Genomic DNA, 20,417 nt, shown 5'->3' on the forward strand with positions numbered 1-20,417 from the left:
TTTTCCTACTGCTGTTATTTATGGTTTATGTATAGCTTTGTTTTGGACTTGTTCAGGATAGTCCTGTGGTAGCATAAGCAGTAAACTCATATTCTGGAGGTTAGTATGTTTGTTTTGTTTCTGTTCTTTGGTATTTGTTTAGTTGTAGCTTGGAAGATATGTGGCTTCTTAGCTGGCATTTGTAAAGGATGTTTTTGGAGAGGGGCATGTTTTCCTGCAAATAGGACAGAGGCCCTTCAGCTTAAGCTGTGAAGAAGGCTCTGTACATTTCATTTGCTGCTTGGTCTTCAGAATATACCTATAAAGAGTTGCTCTATAAAACATTACTGAAATTCAAAGCTAATGTATTTGTCCAAAGGTGGGCATAATCATAATTGATTTCATAAAATATGCATGACATTTTAATTTGTTTATCTGACTAACTCAGTAACATGGCCTTTTAGTAATATGTCATACGTTTGTAAGAGTAAACTTTTTTTTTTTCCACAAGAGAATATTTGAATTTATTTGTCTCAGGAGTACATCTCACTGACATGAATATCTTTCTGGTTTTAAACTAAAAGATGGTTTGAAACTAAAAGAGGGGAGATTTAGATTAGAGGTTAGGAGGAAATTCTTTACTCAGAGGGTGGTGAGGCACTGGAACAGGTTGCCCAGAGAAGCCGTGGATGCCCCATGATCTAGTGGGGGGCATCCCTGCCCATGGCAGGGGGCTTGGAACTGGGTGATCCTTAAGGTCCCTTCCAACCTGAGTTATTCTATGATTTCTCAGAAGATCCTCATTAAATTCATGGAAGAAGTCAAAATTATGTATCAATTTTATCCAAAATTATACAATTTATTCTTAGATCAAGTGAGAAATGCACATCAGTGAATATCAAGTTTAGAGTCTTTGATCTAATTATGACTTGAAGCTAAAAAGGGATTTCTCCAGTGATATTTCTGTTGATGCTTGTTTACTGCTTGAGCAGGGATACCACCGTCTGATCATCTAGGGGACCCTGAACCCTTATTGCCTAAGGAGGTAGTGTTAAGCTTATTCTAACCAAGACATCCAAGCATCTCATCTCACCAAAATATATGTAGTCCTTAACTAATCATGAATTATGGAAACTATAGATGTCCTTTCTCCATGCAGAATACTTCTCCAAAAAAATAATAATATGCCTTTTTCGTACGCATAAAATTTTGAGAAAGCTCGGGCAATCATCAGCTCAGATGAGACATTTTTAGTGTCCTTTCATTCAACGGTGACTGGGTTGCTTAGTTTTAAAACAATCATATTAATATCAGTCTGGTCTTATCCATCTACTAGGTTTTCTGCGCTTTGGGAGGGTTTCAATTGTTCACCGTCTTGAGCAACGTTTGCTTTCTATCACCTAGAAGTTCATTCCTGGTAGTGATGTCTGCAGAGCAAAAAGAAAGAAAAGCAGTGGTGACCATGTAGCGCCACCAACCAGACCTCAGGCAAAAAAAAAAATTGAGAAGAATAGTGAAGTACTGAACTTGCATTAATTGATCCCATCCACTTAGCCTCAATATTTTGTGGAAAACACAGCTTATGCTCAGTGTTTCAGGTTTAAATCACTAGTCAAAACTCTCTGATTTTTAGTAAACTGTTCTGCTGGAACATATGTGGCTCTTGGGACATCCGTGGCTCTTCCATGATCTGTATACCTTCCTGTTCTGTTTCTGCGAAATGCTATAATGCCTGCCTTCTCTGACAGGTGTCGGTGGGAGCCTCAGTTAGCTGTGACCTCCAAGCTGCAGCAGTTGGAGTTCAGTCTAGAGCTGATTTGTACTATACATACCATCAGTGCGTAACAGGAGAGGAGTTACAAAAAAAAACAACTGTAGTGGGGTCAGCTGGCTTTTGTTATACTTCCCATATGCAGTAAAATTCTCTTTTTTCAGGGAAAAAAAAAAAAAAGAACATTTTTTTTTTGTATGTACTATGTATCAATACACAATTATCTTTAAATCTGAAAAGCAGGAACAGGCACACTTCCGTACTCGTATAATCTGTGCTTTGAAGTATTGTGGGGAATTTTTTTTAGTGGTGCTTGATTGTCTGGATTTTCTGCATGCGTTGAAATAAATGGGGAGTTGCACAGAAAAAGCACTCTTATTTTTTGTATGACGTTTACAATGGTACAGATTTAAGATTTTTTTTTTAGAATTGCAGGATTAAAATCAAATTGGCATTAAGAGTTATGTAAAATGTATTAGCCTGTAATTTCCTGAGATTTGTGTTCTACTCGCTTGTTATAGCTAGGTCTTTGTGCAAATTGAGGAGTTACTGTGGTCGAATTCATCTCTTAGTGAAGTTCAGGATGAAATAAGGATTTGTCAGAATTAGGTTTTGAGGGAATCTTTAAGAACCGTGTGACAGAATTGTTTCATCTGTTAACTAGAACAGTTTGCATTTATTGTAGGGCTGTCAGTAGTCAGGGACAGATGTCTACAGTGGCTCTAAACTACAGATAATTTCATAGAATTTATATTTCAAAATGTTCTGTACTACATTTTCTGGACCCCCTTCTGAAGATGTCATGGATGCTGATATCAGTGGATGCCTACGGCCACTGTATTGTCAAGTGCTTCCTAATGATGAGCTCTATATGCCTCTCTCATCTTCACTTATTGAGCTGTCTATACCTGATGGGGAAGGTGCTTGTGTTTTGATGGGGAAAATTTTACTGGATATAAATATGGCAGTTCTGGAAGAATACAGTTCTTTCCAAGGTACTTTTATCCCTCGTGGACATCTAAGGTCTAAACCTGATGGTAAGAAAAACTTTCATTGTGAAGAGTTTGCTGTGATCTCTGGTGTGAATATTACTAGACTCGAGGAATTAGGCAATCAGTCCTTAATTTGAGCTCAGCTGAACAAAACTTTATTTTGCAAATGGCTGCTTCTTTATACTTGTTAAAACCAGTTACAGTCAGTTTAAGGCTTTAGACCTTGCAAATATACCTTTTTGCATTTAAAGAGTTGAGACTCTTGAGATGAATATCAAGAACTCACTGGCATTTTCAGTGCAAAGGTACATACTTATTCTTGAATGTCAGTATAGCTTTTGAAACTACGAATATCACTGTAAGAGTGAGAAGGTATAAAACACAGGTGACTGGAGTGAGAACCAACTCCTACAGTATTTTTTCTTTTCGACTCTACTGAAATTTAGAGTGTAGTTCTCAATTTATCCTTGAAGGTTGGTTTAACTCCACATTGTTAAGTTTTGGGTTGATTAAATTCACCAACTGTTGAATATTACGTGAACTTCAAGTGCACCTTTAACAACACAAATTGTGCATAGTTCTTTGTGGTCAGTCTGTGTTTTATATTCTCAAAGGATAGCTGTCTAGATCATAGCACCTCTAGATCAAAGCATTTCTTTGTAGTAGAAAAAACTTTAAAAATTCCTGGTCCTGCAGTTTACATTCAGTTTTAAAAACTTGTCCTCTAAGACTGTCATAGGAATGTAGGGAGTTGTCGCGTGTTTTTAGATGAGTTTTGTCTAGCCCTGTGTCTTGTTTCTGTTCATGTTTCTTGTTCTGGTGGGTACTAGGTGCTTCCCACTGAAGTGTTACACTGCAAACATCAGATAATTTATCTTTCATTGTCTGCTTCTCCTTTTTGATTCAGAGCTTGGACTGTGAAAACAGCTTGTTGGTGCTTTCAGAATGCGTAGGATAATTCTGAATAATCAATATTTAAAAAAAAAAAGCAGTTATGAAAAAAATATCAAAATAAGTTTCTGATTCACTCAACTTAGTCGACATTTTTATCATACACCCAGTAAAGTTGGATGCAAGAATCTTATTTTAATTGGTAGCCATTAAATAGCAACTCAGAGTACGCTTTTCAAACTATTTCTAGCCAAACTGGTCTTAAGTAGACCTGCTTAATTCCAGTTTTGGAAGAATGAGATTGCTTATTCTTTTAGCAGGATTCTTTAAAAATACACGTATACATACATGTGTGTGCATATACCCACGTGAAAAACTCATCAATTGCCTCATAGTGTTTAAATAGCATTATCACTTCCCTTATGTTAAGAGTTACTTGCCATCAAACCTAAAAGATCTGAGTGGAAAATATTCTAGGTATGTTTATTTGCTATAATATTACAAAGGTAACCTAATACTAGAATGCTAAAATGGGCAGGAGTGTAATTCAGATACATTTTAAATAGCGAGATTAGTAATCAGAGTTCTTTATAACAAAGAACAAGGCTTGAGAACATAATTCGCAATCAGTGTTTACTTTGTTTCTAGTATTGCTTTTACTGTCACAAGCTCTGTTTTTCATCTGGGACTTGTATTGTTTTCCAAACCTGTCAAAGAAAAAGAAATAAGAACTCCTGAATAGCTCTATAAATGCTGAATAGCTCTATAAAATCTTTGAAGACAACAATATTCCCACCTGATGCTTATTAAGCAAAGGTTCCCTCTCTTTTAAGATGCATTTACTGTGCTGCCAAGTTAATGGCATGCTGGGTGTTGCTGTTCATGGCACTCACTTTTTAAATCTCGTCTAGGATGGTAGTTATACTGGTATTGTGTACAAGTGCATATATTAATGTCTCATTTCATGTATTCTATGCACACGAAAACCCTTTAATGTAGAATTAATTTCTTTGCCAATTTTGCAGAAACAAAATTCTAGCTTATATTTGCTATTGCTCTGCTCTAGCAATGCCTCTTTTTTTCAGCAAATAACTTACAATTATGCATCTGACATCCAGGACCCAGTCAGATGCATGTGGTACATAAAGCTGTCGCTACAGTACAAGCATTTTGCCACATGCGCGCGCACACAAAAAGTTGTTGGTTAAATATTGTTTAGATACAACTTTGTTGAAACACATTATTAAAAATATTCTTTTATCTTCACAGGCCCAAACCTACCAATGGCAACTGTTGATATCAAAAACCCAGAAATTACAACTAACAGATTTTATACTCCACAAGTCAACAATATTTCATATACCAAAGAAAAGAAGAAAGGAAAAACTAAAAAGAGACGATTGACAAAGGCAGATATTGGAACACCATCAAACTTCCAGTAAGGACTTTCTTTGAGTTTTGTCAATTATGCACGGGTTTTAAATGTGTTACCATCGTGTGTAAACTGACCTGCCATGAATGTTAATTGGCATGTTGCAGGGTCTAAAAATTTAGATACAGGTGACAGTTTACTGAATCTAAATAAAAAGTAACCTGCTATCCTAAAAGAAATTAATTTAACTGTATAAAGATACCTTGCTTAAAAGATGCCAGCTCAGTGTAGACTCCTCTTAAATTCACCCTCAATGGTCAACTCTTAAACTCCGTTATTCTTACAGCTATGTGTGCTTAACTGTGCATTGTCAAACAGGTCCTGACTTGTCATAACAGCAGCAATGGCATAGCCGTATTATCTCTGACTTTGTAAACTTACTCATTCCGGTATGTGGGCTAGTACCGGTATCTTGTAATGAAAGTACAACATGCATGTATACACCTTTTAGGAACAGGTTGTTTTTCTACTATTTCTTAGATGTCTTTGTTCTTTTAGTTACCTGTAATTTTAAGCTGAAAGTTGGGTTTGGTCAGCTTACTGAAAACTATTTTTTTCTTAAATTATAATTTGGCAGCTTAATTTTCTGCCTTTTAAAATCAGTGTACTTTATTTGCTAAAGCGATAGCAATTTAAAGAGTTAGTTACAGGAAAGATCAGCTTCTGTGAAGTGTTGGAAAACCAGCATGAGATTTACATGCCAAATTAAAGTCTTGTTCTTTCAAACCATTATTTTGCATCACTTCCACTGATGTGCTTTCATAGAATAAAATTGCATAAAAGTAATGCCAGTATTACTAGTTACGATAATGTTGCAGTGTTTTGAGTCTTCTGTACAGAGTGCACAGGGAACAAAAGGAGAGATGGGTTAAAATGCATCCCTGGTCAGACTGTGCTTAGACAGTTCAAACCTCAACCATGTTTCTTCTGGCATGAATATTGGTGAAGGGACATCTATTAATGTCACTTAAAACTGAAAAATGAAGGAAAGGATAAAGAGAGACATAAGGAAACTCGAATACTGATTCGTAGCTGGTCACTCGCTGCTGTAGCTCTACTGATGCAGATGTCAGCGTAGGTGGACAGTACTGCAAATAAAGATTTGAATTAGTATAACCTACTCTGATCAGAATTTGTGGAAGGGTGTGCGGTGGTGCAGATACAAACAGAATTTGTTGCTTTTGTCTTTTCGGTTCTGATAATTCTGACACTTTATGTGCATTCACAGAATATAACAGTCCTAGAAAAGCTAAGAATAAGATAAAGTATTTAATTAAGTTCAAACAAAAGATATATTCTAGTCCATGTCAAGATTTGTACATAGACTAGTTTTAAATGTAATTTCAAATTGTAAATGGTAAACCTTTGGAAAAGAAGCTTGGAAGTCTCTTTTGGTCCATTTAAGGTATATTTAAGTTTCCTGTAGAGTGCAGCAGTGTGTCATCTTACTATGTAAAATTGTTGTAGTTGCTCTTTTTTGTTGTTGTTGTTTTTTTTACAAACTTATGGGAATTACAGTTTGGTGATGTTTAGCAAACATGCCATTAGGAAAAGCTGTATGCAGCTTGATCTGTGATACTGGTAAAGACCAACATTTGCTACTACTTATGCCAGAACAAAGTTGCAATCAGGAAGTAGAATTATTGAATTGCTTCTGCTAGTCGGATGTTGACTTCTAGCGTTTTCAGGAAAATAAATAAAAATAAATCTACACTTAATGTAACATTGCATACCCTCTTCTAAATAACATAAGAATTGCAGTTTTCCTAATAAATACACATTTCATTTTAAAAGACGTGAAAATGTGTTAGTCAGCATATCCAAGTAACTTATTTCCCTCTGTTTGAGGGTTGAAAAACAAATGAGAAGTAACACTAACATTGATTATAAGATATATAATCTTTAATATCAATTAAGTGTAATAATCTCTGAATCACATGCTCACAATCTCTTAAAAGAGCATTGTGAAATTCATGTAGGTATGCAGAGATGTATATGTAAAATTCTATTTGCTGTTAGATTTCTATTAACTTGCCAAAAACAGTTAATCCATTGTAACTGAATATACCTAATTTATGTGAAGCCAGCTTATCATCCAGTATAATATGTTAATTGACAAATCATCCCATATTTTGATAACAAAAAAAAAATTAAATATTTAGGCAGAACAGAGCGCTTTTCTTTTTCCTTTTTTTTCTGTAGCAGACCTTTTACTTTCATTCTTGCCCTTTGAACTAAGTAATCAACTAACTGCAGTTATAAGAACACCAAAAACTGAATATGGAGCATCAGTATCCTCAGTAAAAAACCCTAGTGCTTAGTGTTGGTACTGACAGTAGCTTCAGGTCTGCCTATGAAGACTAAACTTCACCCTTTATCTGTATGCAGTCCTTCCATCACCGTAAGTATGTACCACAAGGTGGCATGGAGCCTTGATGTTTTGCCACAGGCTGTATATAACCTAACAGGGGAAACTACTTCGCCACTTGGTCTTTTTGATATAAGATAGAACATGGGAATAATTGGAGGTTTTGTTCTTCCTTTCTCAAGTGAAGCACTGAGGAGTAAGAATTGCTTAGTGTCTTATTCTAAAGGTAGAATCTGGTAGTAATCCAGCTAGCTGGGTGTCCGGTTATTTTAGTTAGCAAGGTCCTTTTAACTCCGATTAAATGGACTTTTCTGCTTTTTTAGACACATTGGACATGTTGGTTGGGATCCAAACACAGGTTTCGATGTAAGTAATTTGATGTTTTTCAAGATACCAAATGTTTGAAGCTTTAGCAGCTTTTTAATGTAAGTTTTGAAGATTGGAATCAAATTAACTGCATGTGAAACTAGTTACAAATTGTGTGATCCTGTTACGGGATTCAAACAGATACTGGAGTACAAGGGAATAACAGGGATTTGGGATTGGGGGGGGAAAATATTTAAAATTTAAGTTGATATGCAAGGTACTTTCCTTTCTTAAAACAGACATTGCGGACTGAAAAGGCAACTCGGAGACATGGAGTTGTTTTAGCTGTCCTACTAAACTGTTATCATTTTTTTCCCCATTACAAATTATATTTTTAAAACTTCTATGTCAAGCTACTTAAAACTAATGTATCTGACTTGCAGGTGAATAACTTGGACCCAGAACTGAAAAACCTGTTTGATTTGTGTGGAATTTCAGAGGCTCAACTAAAAGACAAAGAAACTTCAAAGGTCATATATGATTTCATTGAAAAAACAGGAGGTGTGGAAGCAGTTAAAAATGAACTGCGCAGACAAGGTAGGCTTCCTTCTATTTCCACACCAGATTTTGAAAGGTGTTTTTTGTCTTAAGGATTTGAATAGAAGCTGTTGATGAGCAGTTCTTGATATATCTGGACTTCATACCACCACGGATGTATTGAATTTTATGTTTCGGTACACCATACACCTTGTAAAAATGTCCACGTGTGAGTACTTTCTCATTAAGGATAGGATTGGGCCCATGTCAGTTAAATAATTGCCAGTAACACTTAGTCTAACTGCACGTATTCCATACAGATTTTTCAGACTGCAAATGTTACATATTTATTTATAATCTTGGTTTTATAAATAAATGAAAACCTCAGAATCAATCTTGCTGTTGTCAGATATGGTAGTAGTTAGTATATGGCTGACAGGTGTGTGTGGTGTCTCTCTACCCTGCCAACACTGCAATGTGCCTTGAAAAAGCTAGAGACCTGCAGATTTTATGTAGACATTATTAAGAAAAAAAAAAGAAAGCTTTTCTAGTTTAAAGTAAGAAGTACTAGTTTTGATGAGGAAGATCTGATTTAGGTTTCTGCTGCAAGATAATTTTCAAATAAGCTATTTCCTGCCTAACCTTCAAATGTGATCTCAGCTGATGCATTAGATGCATTTGCTGCAATATTGCAAGTCCATCTGAAAATTAGGCTGCCAATATAAAAGTTTTAAAAATTTACCGAGACGACTTCTCAGGAGAAGCAAGAAATAAATTGTGTTGGAGTTATAGAAGTTCGAAACTGGTGAATAAATTGTTTGAGGGGCTGAGTAGATGTAAGTTCAGGGTACAATGACTTGTTACATTTATTCCCAGGTCCCCCGCGTTGGAGTGGTATGTATTTGAGCTGTCATCTGAGCGTATGCTGCTGTGTGATTTTCTTCCTAGACAAAAAACCTTAGTTGACGTCTGTTTGATTGCAATACTAAAAATTACAGTCAAATTTCTTAAATTGAAAGCAAAATTTCAATTGCTATTTTCGCAGCAACAAGTCTGTCAGTTTTTTTAATATAATGTTAACTCTGTTAAAGTGTGTACAGAGTTGCTGATCTAAAACTGCTGATCTTTAAGTTAGACTACAATTTGCCTTGGAGTCTTAATACTGGCTTAAAATACTTTAAAAATGCCATTTTTCTGTTATGTACGTATTAACTTCAAGTTGTGTCCACTTGCATGTATACAACTGAAAGAAAAGCTCCCTCATCTTTAATTTGCATGATAATAATCTACCTCTATGCTTTTTGGTAGAGGTAGACACAAATATTAACAGTATTTCAGTGGGTTTGTCCACAGTTACATGATTCGTAGGTTTTACTGCTGTTTGAAGTGTTTTTTTCTCAACTGAAACACGTTTTCCTATTTTATTGCAAGAATTTCTGTGCCTAAGGGTTTACACTGGTAGGATGCTGAATAGAGAGTTACAGACACTTTGTTCAGTTGAGATAAAACTTTTTTTCTAGCTCTTTCCCTGCTTTGGTACTGTTGGTTGTTTTTTAGTGACAACACCATCAACAGAAGATTTTACAAACTTTTATATCAATAGCTGTGTAGCACTTATAAAAACTAATTTATTTTCTTGTTTTGCTTCTTTCCTGTTTGGAGGGAAGGGAGAGAGAGGATGAGGTAATTGTGCTCCATCCTTGTTGCTCCTCCTTCTTTTCACTTCAGTCCAGATAAGTGTGTTAAAAATGAAAAAATAGAAAACATCCAACTTCCTGAACTGTGAACAGTTCGGAGGTGCCATATTGCTCTAGATGTGATGCAAATAAAAATCGTTCCCCCCAGGAAAACTTAAGCCTTGTGTTCAAAATCTACAGGCACCACAAACTCTGGAGTACCATCATGTTGCATCTTTTCAGTAATCCAGGAAAAAAAACTTTAGTGCTCGCAGAGTAAGGCTTGAAAACACTGGCCTCCAATGGCCAGAAAGGAAATCACACCCTTAGCAACCAATAAGGGGTGGTAGATTTTTTGTGGTTGTTCTTGATTTTTTTAATCAATTATGTTGGTAGTATTTCTTTTGTAAAATATATGAAGTTTGAAAGGAGATTATCTACTTGCTTTTCTTTTGAGGAAATAGAAAAAGTAGAGCAGTTTGAGGAGCTGAGGATGTGACACAGTTTCAGAAAGGGTATGTCTCAGATGAGCAGGGAAAGAGGTACTGAGGCACCAGTGTTTCTCCTTCTGCCTCAAAATCCCGCTTCTACGGCTTTCCAGTACAGACAGACTGCTTTCTCAGCTTGTAACAGGATAAAAGAAGTAGTGAAGCATCATCTTAAGGTAATACCCTTTTTGTTATCAAAGCACATGAAATCAAATGTGAACTTTCTTAATAACCCAGGTGCTGTCATATAACTGAGTAGTAATGGGCAGCAACCACACAACTTACATTACCACAAGCCATTAGATGCCTGATGGCAGAGGAAATGAAACTGTGTTATTTAAAATGCCATTAGCAAATCAAGTACATTTCAAGGCCAAATCATATGGAAGGGATCCTGTGTGTTGAACTAACCCTGAAGTTGTTCTCTTCCTATAGTCCTTCCCATAAATGTTGTCGGAATGAATTTTCAGTAAATTCTGGAATTCTGACTTACAAATATTTTTCTGCTGGGTGGGACAGAATTTTGTATATATGTTCACTCAGATTTTTTCAAGCCTATCTCAGAGCAGCTTCTGTTGGCAAATAAAGACTGAGCAAAGGTATGTTTGCTAATGACTACCACTTTTTTCAAGTTCAATTTGTCTGTATACCTAGAATAAGATACAGAACTTTAAGATCATCCTCATTTGATAGGCTTAAGGCATAAAACAGGTTTTTATGACAGGTTTAGAAACACCATGATGAGTTCTTCCATTGCAACAAACTAAAAGAAACATTCACATCATTTAGAAGGACGGCATTCCTAAATGAGTTTTAGATCATGTTTATTTGTTTTGCTCTTAAAAATAGGCTTATTTGCCAACCCACAGAGGAAGTCAACTCTGCTATACTGAAGCAATAGTTGATGGAGAGAGATGAGGTTTTGCTTCTCTTTTGTGTTGCCTATGGAGGAAACTGCTTTATTAGATTGAAGTTTTACCCTGGTCTGTCACCATTAACTTGAAATGCTGTTACCAGCAATGCCACTTCATTGTTAGGCTTTGCAGATACTGCTAGGCTGTGTTTTAAGGATGCAAAGGCATACAGTTAAACACAGAGATAGACTACGTGCAGCGTTGTATCCCACCTATTCCCAATTGTAATGCATTAGTATTTTTTAAACATCATCTTCCAGTAACAAAACAAACAAAATCCACCTTGCCTTTTATTCCCTAATCATATAATAGATAGCCTGTAAAGTGGAAATTCTGTATTTCATTTTTAAGTGTGTTTTTAATGCATCTTTCCCTTGTCTTCTGGCCTAGTTCAGCAAAATTTTAATGTTTTGATTTTTTTTTCTGCATTTAGTCATGGGAAATTGAAATGCTGACTTAAGATACACTTGTATTATGAAGGACATTAACCACGCTAAAATTAATGACCCAGCTAGTGCTGTGACTTCAGTCGTCTTATGTACCGCACTTGCTCCCTGCAGTGTTGCAGCTTTTATGAGAGTTTTCAAAGTACATGACAGATACAGGAGCTATATTCAGTTTAGTTTGTATTCATGCAAGCATAGCTTATACTCAGCTATTTTCAGCTTAATTCAGAGTTGGTAAAACTTGTACGTGCACAGAGATCCTTGCAAAAGTCAATGCAGACCCTTTTTTTCTTCTTCTGCCAGACTCCGAAAGACTTGTGAGTATTGAATATCATGTAACTGTGAATTATTTTGCTTTGTTTCAGCTCCACCTCCACCACCACCATGCAGAGGAGGACCCCCGCCACCTCCACCCCCACCTCCCCATAGTTCAGGCCCCCCTCCTCCCCCTGCCAGGGGCCGAGGGGCGCCACCTCCACCTCCCTCAAGAGCTCCAACAGCAGCACCTCCACCCCCACCTCCATCTAGACCAGGTGCAGCAGTGCCCCCACCTCCTCCCAACAGGATGTATCCACCTCCACCACCAGTGCATTCATCATCTGCGCCATCCGGCCCTCCTCCACCACCGCCACCACCAAGTGGGTCGTCTGCTCCCCCGCCGCCGCCGCCTCCTCCACCTCCTCCCGGTCCTCCCCCGCCACCCGGCCTTCCTTCAGAGGTCGATCACCCGCTTCCAGTTCCTGCAGGAAACAAAGCAGCACTCTTAGATCAAATCAGAGAAGGAGCCCAGTTAAAGAAAGTAGAACAGAACAGTCGACCAGTGTCCTGCTCAGGAAGAGATGCGTTGTTAGACCAGATACGACAGGGTATACAGCTGAAATCTGTGAGTAACACTTTCTCATCGAAGTCCCTTGGCACTTGCAAATAGCTGCAGTACTCCAAAATCAATAGTAACTTGAGACTCTGTTTTGGGCTCTATCATAATTCAGTGAGTTTTTGAAATCATACTCTAAACAATACTATTGGAAAAATGCTTAGTATGTGTACTCGCTATGGATGAGTATTGATGCGTGAAATTATTCTTGTCTCAATCATTTCTCACTTTTCAGTCAAGCTTTAAGCATATACCCTACAGTAATGATACCACAGTATCACAGCTGTGAAGAACTTTTGCAAGAACTACCATGAAAGATTGCTGATGTCATGAATGCTTCAGTAAAATCTTCTAAACAACTGCAGGGGATGAGTTCAGCAGTATTGGTACTTGAAGGCAGAAGGTAGAATTACTTACTTTTAAAAAGTTCATCTAGAGTATGGAGTAACTGAAGTTGTATTGTATGGCACAAGAGAATAGTTCAGCTTTTTTATAAGTAAAAGCTTAGCTTGGGCTAAAGAAACTGTAGTTTCACCCTTCAATCTGGCTGAACATAAACTCATCAAAACATGTTCTGTTTTTCTAATCGCATCATCCTAACATAATTTTTTTTCCAAGGTATCTGATGGCCAGGAGAGTGCACCACCTACACCTGCACCCACCTCAGGAATTGTGGGTGCATTAATGGAAGTTATGCAGAAAAGGAGCAAAGCCATTCATTCTTCAGGTAAGCCTGATGGAATTTTTCTGATCTCAAGGCATCAGATTTTCAAGTGTTAACATTTCTGTTGACATAAAATGCTGGGGGAAGAAGCATGGATTTCGGCATATAGTCAAATACAGAATGCTCTAGGCAAATCTCTAGTGATGATTCAAGTGGGTGCTTTGTGCCACTTTGAATTACTGATGTATAGTAGTTTGCAGCGATAATGAATTTAAAATTACTAATCAAGGCTAGTATCCTTTATAAAAAGGTTTTTACAACTTATTTTGTCTATGAGATATATGATGATTTTTTTTCTCTCAAAATACTTTGAAGAGAAGAGTTTTAATGCTCTGTTTCTAGATGCCAGGGCTCTTGCTGAGGTTCGTGCATTAAAACTGTGGCTTCCGTGTGCTTTGGATGCCACCTGCTGGATAATAAACAGAATAACTAGTGTTACTTGACAAGTCCCATACTAGTACTGAACTGCTTCTTCAGTCTCGAGTGCTTGGAAAAAGTAAGGATGGAAGATTCTCTCTTACGTCTCTCCTTGTAACACCAGCTTAAAAAATAAAATAAATGCAGTGCAGTAGCCATAGTGCAGCTGTTGAGTTACACCTCTTCTGCTTTGATAGATTGTTTTTTTCTTCCAGAGCTTACATTAGTATCAGACCTTCATTTGCAGTCTGCAGACCGTTTGACTATTAAACACAGTTTGATTTGTGTCCCTGTGTGGTAATGTCCAGTTAGGGTGCTTTATACAAATTAAACATTGAAAGCGTGCTAAATACACCATATTCTGGTGGGGGGAATGCTCTTGCCTAACAAATCAGTAGTTTACATGTATCGTAATTTAAAAATTGTAGCATGCTAAAATAAGAAACAGTGGAAGGCTGGATAAGGTTAACAACAAAATTGATCTTAAAGTTGATGTGCACTGTGCAGTTTACAATATTGTGGTAACCACAACAGTCTTTAGCTCACGAAAATATTTTTATCTGCTTGTACAGTAAACAGAAATCCTGTTAGAGAGAAACCTGGGGAAACAGTTCTTATGTTTTAGAAATTAATCTATCTTAAGTTTAAAATTCAATCTGGAACAAGCTGGCCTTTCTCACACCTCACATTCTCTACAAAAAAAAGAAAAAGAGTAATAGTAAGAGTATGACATGAGAATTTGATTATTTGTCTCAGCAGAAAATAAGATAAAAATTTCCTACCTGGGAAAGGGAATGAGAAAGGAAACATGTAATTTTCAACCAGTATCAATCTAAACTGAACATCATGTCTAGAAATCTTAAAATATAATATTACCAGGTGTCTTGTCCTGACCTCCTTCAGCTGATTGTTCTTTTTCAGAATGTTGTGGGCAAAATTGGTTGCACTTTTGTCATACTAATTTGGAGCATGCAATGACTTGCTTTTCCTGTTTTTTAGATGAAGATGAGGATGAAGATGATGAAGAAGACTTTGAAGATGACGACGAATGGGACGATTGATCATATATTATATTATATATATATATTTTTTAAGGTGAATGATATACTAAACACTACTTTCTGTCTATGGATTCTGTAAAATTATCATGTAAATGTTCTACCAATTTGCTGTATATTTTTGTTGCCTTTTGCTTTTTTATTAATCTGTGCAATACCTCATTTAATCTGTAAAGGTTTGTCATAATCCTCTACAAAGCTACTCCCTGTTAATGTGTGCAAGTTTACACCTGGATGATCATGTACATGTGAATACTTTCCATTCCATCAATAAGGGAGTTTAAATGTAATATGTGAGACTGACGAAAACCTTAATGTAATTTAGTTATAATGCAAGAAGGAAAACACTATTTTCATACCCTACTTTTTCTGTATCTAAATTTTCTTATTAAAACCTAGTATAGCACTATGTTCTTTAAGTGATGCAGCTCTTAGTTTATTTAGCCCCTTCATTTCAAATGCAGCGCTACAGGAATGTTGAGGCTGGTTTATACTATTGCATGGTTTCAGATACATCACAACATTGCAGTTCAAATCTTAGCAGTATGCTTTACATAAAACAAAATCACTACAGAAATACACAGCTAGTTGTGAAGATTACCTTGCCCTAACTGTAGCAATACTGACTGCTATCGAACGGCAGTAGTAATTGAATACTGTAATTAGGGAACTCTCTATCTGAGGTTAAACAGGGTGGCTTTACGTTGTAAGTGATAAAGGCATATTTGATGCAGACCAGTTCAGTCCTTTCAGTCCTTTTTTTTCCAACTCTTGTCTTTCAGAATGAAGAAATGTAAATTACTGGGGGCTATACTGGAGACTGGCAATTGCTACAGTTTGATTTATTTTTTAAATCATTTTTATGTGGTTTTCAGGCTGAAGGGCTGCGTTTAATGCTTGCTTCAATAATGTTTAATTACTTTTTTAAAAATTTGTAGGGCATTGGTGTACTAATAAAGTAAACATAAGTGGGATTACTTTGCAGTCTTTGCGTTATGGTACATAACAAATGCTAAAGCACCAATCCTACATCCAAGAACTTGGAAAGCCATTAACTCACAATGTACAGTTTGACGACGTACTGAACTCTCTGGCAATATTCTGTTTTCATACGTTGGCTTTAAGACCAAGGGTTGTGATGAAGATCAGGAACCCTATTCACAAGAGTACTATTTGAATAAGTGGACAGAAAATGGGATTCTCATTTCACAGTTCACATGTTTATATGTTGTACTTTATAGTGCAGTAAACCTTGGCATATCTGCCTATTACAAAATACTAATCTGTGCTGTGCAGGTATTTAATATCTGCAGCATAAATGACTGTACTTACTGTAATTTTCAGGTAGAAAATCTTTCTAAAAACACTATCTGACACAGAATGTTTAGTTAAGTCAGTCATATTTGGAGCATAGTTAATGCATAGTGTCCTGGGTCATGGACTGTAGTCAAGGTATCAAACTCAATTTAAGTTATCGGCATTGTATCGACTGAAACCCAGTGATGACCTGATCTTGACAGGCTGGACCTGCATGATACGGCTTGGATTTCTAACCCAGTTATAACCTAGTCTTTAGCAAATTAATTTAGTTATGTGAGAAGAAAGGAAAGTTGCTGAAAAGTAGTGGGAGGGGTAAGGTTGTAGTTAAATTTTTCAGAGGAGGCTAACTTCCTTCCGAGAGTAATTTAAGCACATAACACTAGGAAAACTATTTCCAAGTGATGTAATTTCCTTGCGGTAACTCTCTTATTGCACTCTGCTGCTGGAAACACTTCCTACGAGCTTTGCTGCTGTAATGGCTTGAGCATTGGATCAAGTGCAAGTGCAGCCAGGGGTAGCTAATGGCAGTGGAGTTAAGAACTCATGTAGAAGGAAAATATTTGTATGGCTTTCATATAAGTTCTGGTACTGCTCCCTCTTTTTTATTGCATATAGGGCATTTTAAAATTAAGCAGATGAGGCCTAGAGGTTTTCCTAACATGCTACTTACTAGATATGTTTAGCTGTTATGTTCCCAGAGTTGGAGTTTCTGTAATGTAGTTAATAATTAAGCATCACAGTTCATTAATCAAATTTCTGTTCCAGGTTTTGGGAGCTCTGAAGTTATGTTATTGAGTAAAACTTTAATTTGTAGATAATGGCCAAAGAAAGCTTCTGGTTTTTCATTTCCTTTTTCTTCATGCAAAAGTACACTCATATTCTGTGGTGTCCAGTTTAATATTTACTTTAAAATAGTGTATGTACATGATAAATTTCGGGCATAAAGACTGCAACGGCAGTTAAGTTAGTCATAACTGCATGCTTCAGCACTCCGCCACTTGCACTACGAGCAGAAGATAGCATTTCATGATACTGGTGCATTGTTGCTAAACATTGTAATGAAGGCCTCTCGTATATTCTGGTTAAATGACTGTCCAGATAGCCTTAGCAATTAACAAACTAGCATGAGGCTTTTGTATTTCAACACTCTATGTGCATAGACAATATCAGCTAGCCACTTGTACGTATGAAATCCGTAAGAACTTCTCAATCATTCAGTTTTCCATTTATCAAACTGAAATTTTTAGTATGTGAATTTTTGAAATGTACAGTGAATAGGATGTTGCACTGGTGGCAATTCATCATGGAGCATAATAAAATTAATTTGACCCAACTAGTGTAAAACTGTGTGGTTTTTAAGCGCTAATTGTGGCACAGCTTTTAAAATAGATGTACATCTTGCTTACACGCTTCAAAAGTCATTTTGGTTGCCTCGCCAAGTTCACAAAGCAGTAAATAGTGACTGTCAAATCACAGCGGTTTTGATGTCTGGAAAGTTGGATTGTGCTAGTGAATAAACACAATGAGTAAGAATGTGACACCCCATGCTCCTGGCACATCTGACAGCTGCTCAGCAGCTTCTCTGGAAACAGCTACTGCTGCAGGCAAGTGCAATAATACGGCAACATTTCAAGGTCAAACAAACAGGGCTTCATTAATCCAGAATGAATACTAACTAGTTAACTCTTCGCAATGAATGCTGCGACTCAGGAGGTTTTTACAGAGGTGAATCCTTGTCTTGTATGCTGCAGTGCTTGGGCTTAGGATGCTTTAGCCTGGTTTCCTCTAAAGCACCCAAAGAGTCTGGCTTTCTTCTGAAGCTTATTACTGCTCTGATTTGTAGGCCGTAAGTGGAAGACAAAGTTGAAATTGTTCCTTAGAGGGTGTGCTGATTAAGTATATGAAGTTCTCTCTGCTCCATGAACAGAAGCTTAAAAAATGTGTTTGCAGAGCTTTTTTTCTTTTTTTTTATTTGACCATGATTACTTTACCAAGCAAGATGTATGTAAGGAGGAAAAAAGAGATGTTCTTTTGTTTATAAGACTTACTGATCCATTGCAACAGCCTCTATCTAATCATTAGAGGAATTCCTGGTCTAATTAAAGCTCCTGAAGCTCAAGTACAGCGATAAGCAGCTTTATTTATAGAAAAGTGTAAATGGGTTAGGGAAGCTTAGAAGATACTCAAGGGCCAGTGCTATCCTCTAGCACAGCAGTAGGGACGCCTGTTGCTCTGTATTCGTTTGATGCCTGAGGTTTTCTTGTAAGCAGAAAAGAGACAGGGCAATGTAAATTGGAACAGAAGCTGTGGAGGTTTAGTGTGCAGATTTGATACTGGCTCTGGGTGACACCAGCCCAACCCTGTTCTCTAAGGTGGTGTTAAAAGTGTGAGGGTGTCTGCGCAGTTAGAGGGGAGATTTTATATCTACAAACTATTACAACATGTCTATTTTTTGCTTGAAGAAATAAACTGTTAGTTTGAAATCACTGGTTTAAAAGGGTGAACATGCTGAAGAGAGAAATAGAATCATTGCATTGCTATTGAAATACAATTTTTTTTTTTTTTTTTATTGATAAATTTTATTTTGTGCTGGATTTTACAGTATTTGCAGAGCAACCTGCTCAGATGAGCCAGAATAGTGATATATCAGTTATTCAAGTTTTTATTCTAGTGTGGTTTTGGATAATGCCTGCAGGACTTGCCGATCTTTAAACAGCTTAATGTTTAGTACTGACAAACAGTCTGTTTTGCTAGCGCTCTGAAAAGATTTTAGGGTCTTTTTGGAGCGAACTTCTTCAGCCATTATTTTGTGTTTTTCCCTCCCTGAATGTTAATTGTCTCTTCTGAGTTTTGTTATTCAAGCACTATGAATGTTATACTTGCTACTTCAGGATTGGTGGTGTGTAAGGTTTTCTGAGAAAAACCTTCAGAAGCTATAAAAAACAGAGGAAGTGAAAAAAAAACAAAAACCAATGTTACGTTTTTGTATGCCCCAGCTGGGGGACAGAATCGTATCTGGAGTTTTTAGCACTTGGGAATAAGAAATACAATGCTTGTATCATATATCAGACACAAAGTATTTGCTTAAATGCCATCGGCAAGCACTCATAATCAGTGGTTGGCTCTTCCAAATGCTGATGCCAAAAGCCAGGCAACTACCAGAGCAGCTGAGCTGGATTTGGAGCCCTCTGTTGAGAGGTGGGTCTATCCTGGATGTTCAGGGTACTGGGTACACAATCTGCTCAGAAGCCTGTGTCTTTTTCTCAGCCCCCACCTCCTTTTTACTGGATGCTACCATACAATTAACACCCTGATCCTTACAGAATAGATTACTGAAACTTACCTGCTGCCCCCAAGATGTGTAAGAATAAGAGTACTTCAGGAGAGCAAGCAAACCACTCTTGTATCAGTTATGTTAAACAGTGGACAGGCCTGGGTCTGCTATTTTTAACTATGCTAATAGTGGATTATCAGGTACAAAACCAAATAGCAAGGTCTTTGTATCAAAATTGGTGTCCAGATCACATAAAAATTACAGACAGTGATACTGCTGTTGGGTATGTTTTTGTAATGGGCATGCTATTGATTAGTACCCAGGATCACATCCAAGTCCTTTCTATGCAACATGTTGCCCTTTTCATACGTGAATCAATATAATTCTGGGATGAAAAGTGTAGTAAATGGTACTTGGACCTTTTTGTTTCTCCACCATGCCTACATTTTGCCAAACAAATAATATGTTTTTGACATATTTCTAGATGACCTTTCCAACACTTGTGTCTGAAAGGCAGACACACTGTGGTTTAGAGAGGGAACTACTGATTTTCTTGGCAGGAGGTCTCCCTGCAGACTCCGTGTTCTTAGAAAAGTATTTGAATATAGCACATTACGTTGGTGATGTGTTCCTCAGCCAGACGACCTGTCACATGTGGGTTACTGCTTATGGAGAGAATAGTTCTTACGATTTTATTAATTATAATTCACTGTGGTTCTTTATGAATTACACCAATTTTAATGCAAGCTATCAGATGAAGCAGAATTCTTACCAGGCGAGGAAGAAAGGAAAGTTACCAACGGAATTAAGTCCTCAGGAAGATGCCTGGGAAGCAGGCACATCCCTACTGGGATTAGTGGCTAAAACTGAGATAAATACATACCAAGAGTGCTCAGAGATCTGAAAAAAAAAAAAAAAAAAAAAAAAAAAAAAAAAAAAAAAAAAAAATT

The 20,417-nt window shown here is 37.0% G+C and overlaps 1 protein-coding gene across 2 annotated transcripts in view; it reads left to right on the forward strand.

Moving 5' to 3' along the window:
- The window catches only part of WASL (WASP like actin nucleation promoting factor), a 49,465-nt gene extending 31,939 nt beyond the window's left edge, over nucleotides 1–17,526 (forward strand). Inside the window, exons 6-12 of one of the 2 annotated variants that reach the window (XM_035331655.1) lie at nucleotides 4,903–5,071; nucleotides 7,757–7,799; nucleotides 8,183–8,336; nucleotides 9,153–9,170; nucleotides 12,166–12,683; nucleotides 13,293–13,401; nucleotides 14,815–17,526. In XM_035331655.1, the coding sequence (XP_035187546.1) occupies nucleotides 4,903–5,071; nucleotides 7,757–7,799; nucleotides 8,183–8,336; nucleotides 9,153–9,170; nucleotides 12,166–12,683; nucleotides 13,293–13,401; nucleotides 14,815–14,876 (1,073 nt within the window). In that variant the 3' untranslated portion in view covers nucleotides 14,877–17,526. The remainder of the gene's footprint in view (nucleotides 1–4,902; nucleotides 5,072–7,756; nucleotides 7,800–8,182; nucleotides 8,337–9,152; nucleotides 9,171–12,165; nucleotides 12,684–13,292; nucleotides 13,402–14,814) is intronic. The other variant, XM_035331661.1, reaches the window with a different exon arrangement.
- Nucleotides 17,527–20,417: the final 2,891 nt, after the last annotated feature.

This window comes from Oxyura jamaicensis, chromosome 1 (genome assembly GCF_011077185.1).
Source record: "Oxyura jamaicensis isolate SHBP4307 breed ruddy duck chromosome 1, BPBGC_Ojam_1.0, whole genome shotgun sequence".
Classification (NCBI taxonomy): Eukaryota; Metazoa; Chordata; class Aves; order Anseriformes; family Anatidae; genus Oxyura; species Oxyura jamaicensis.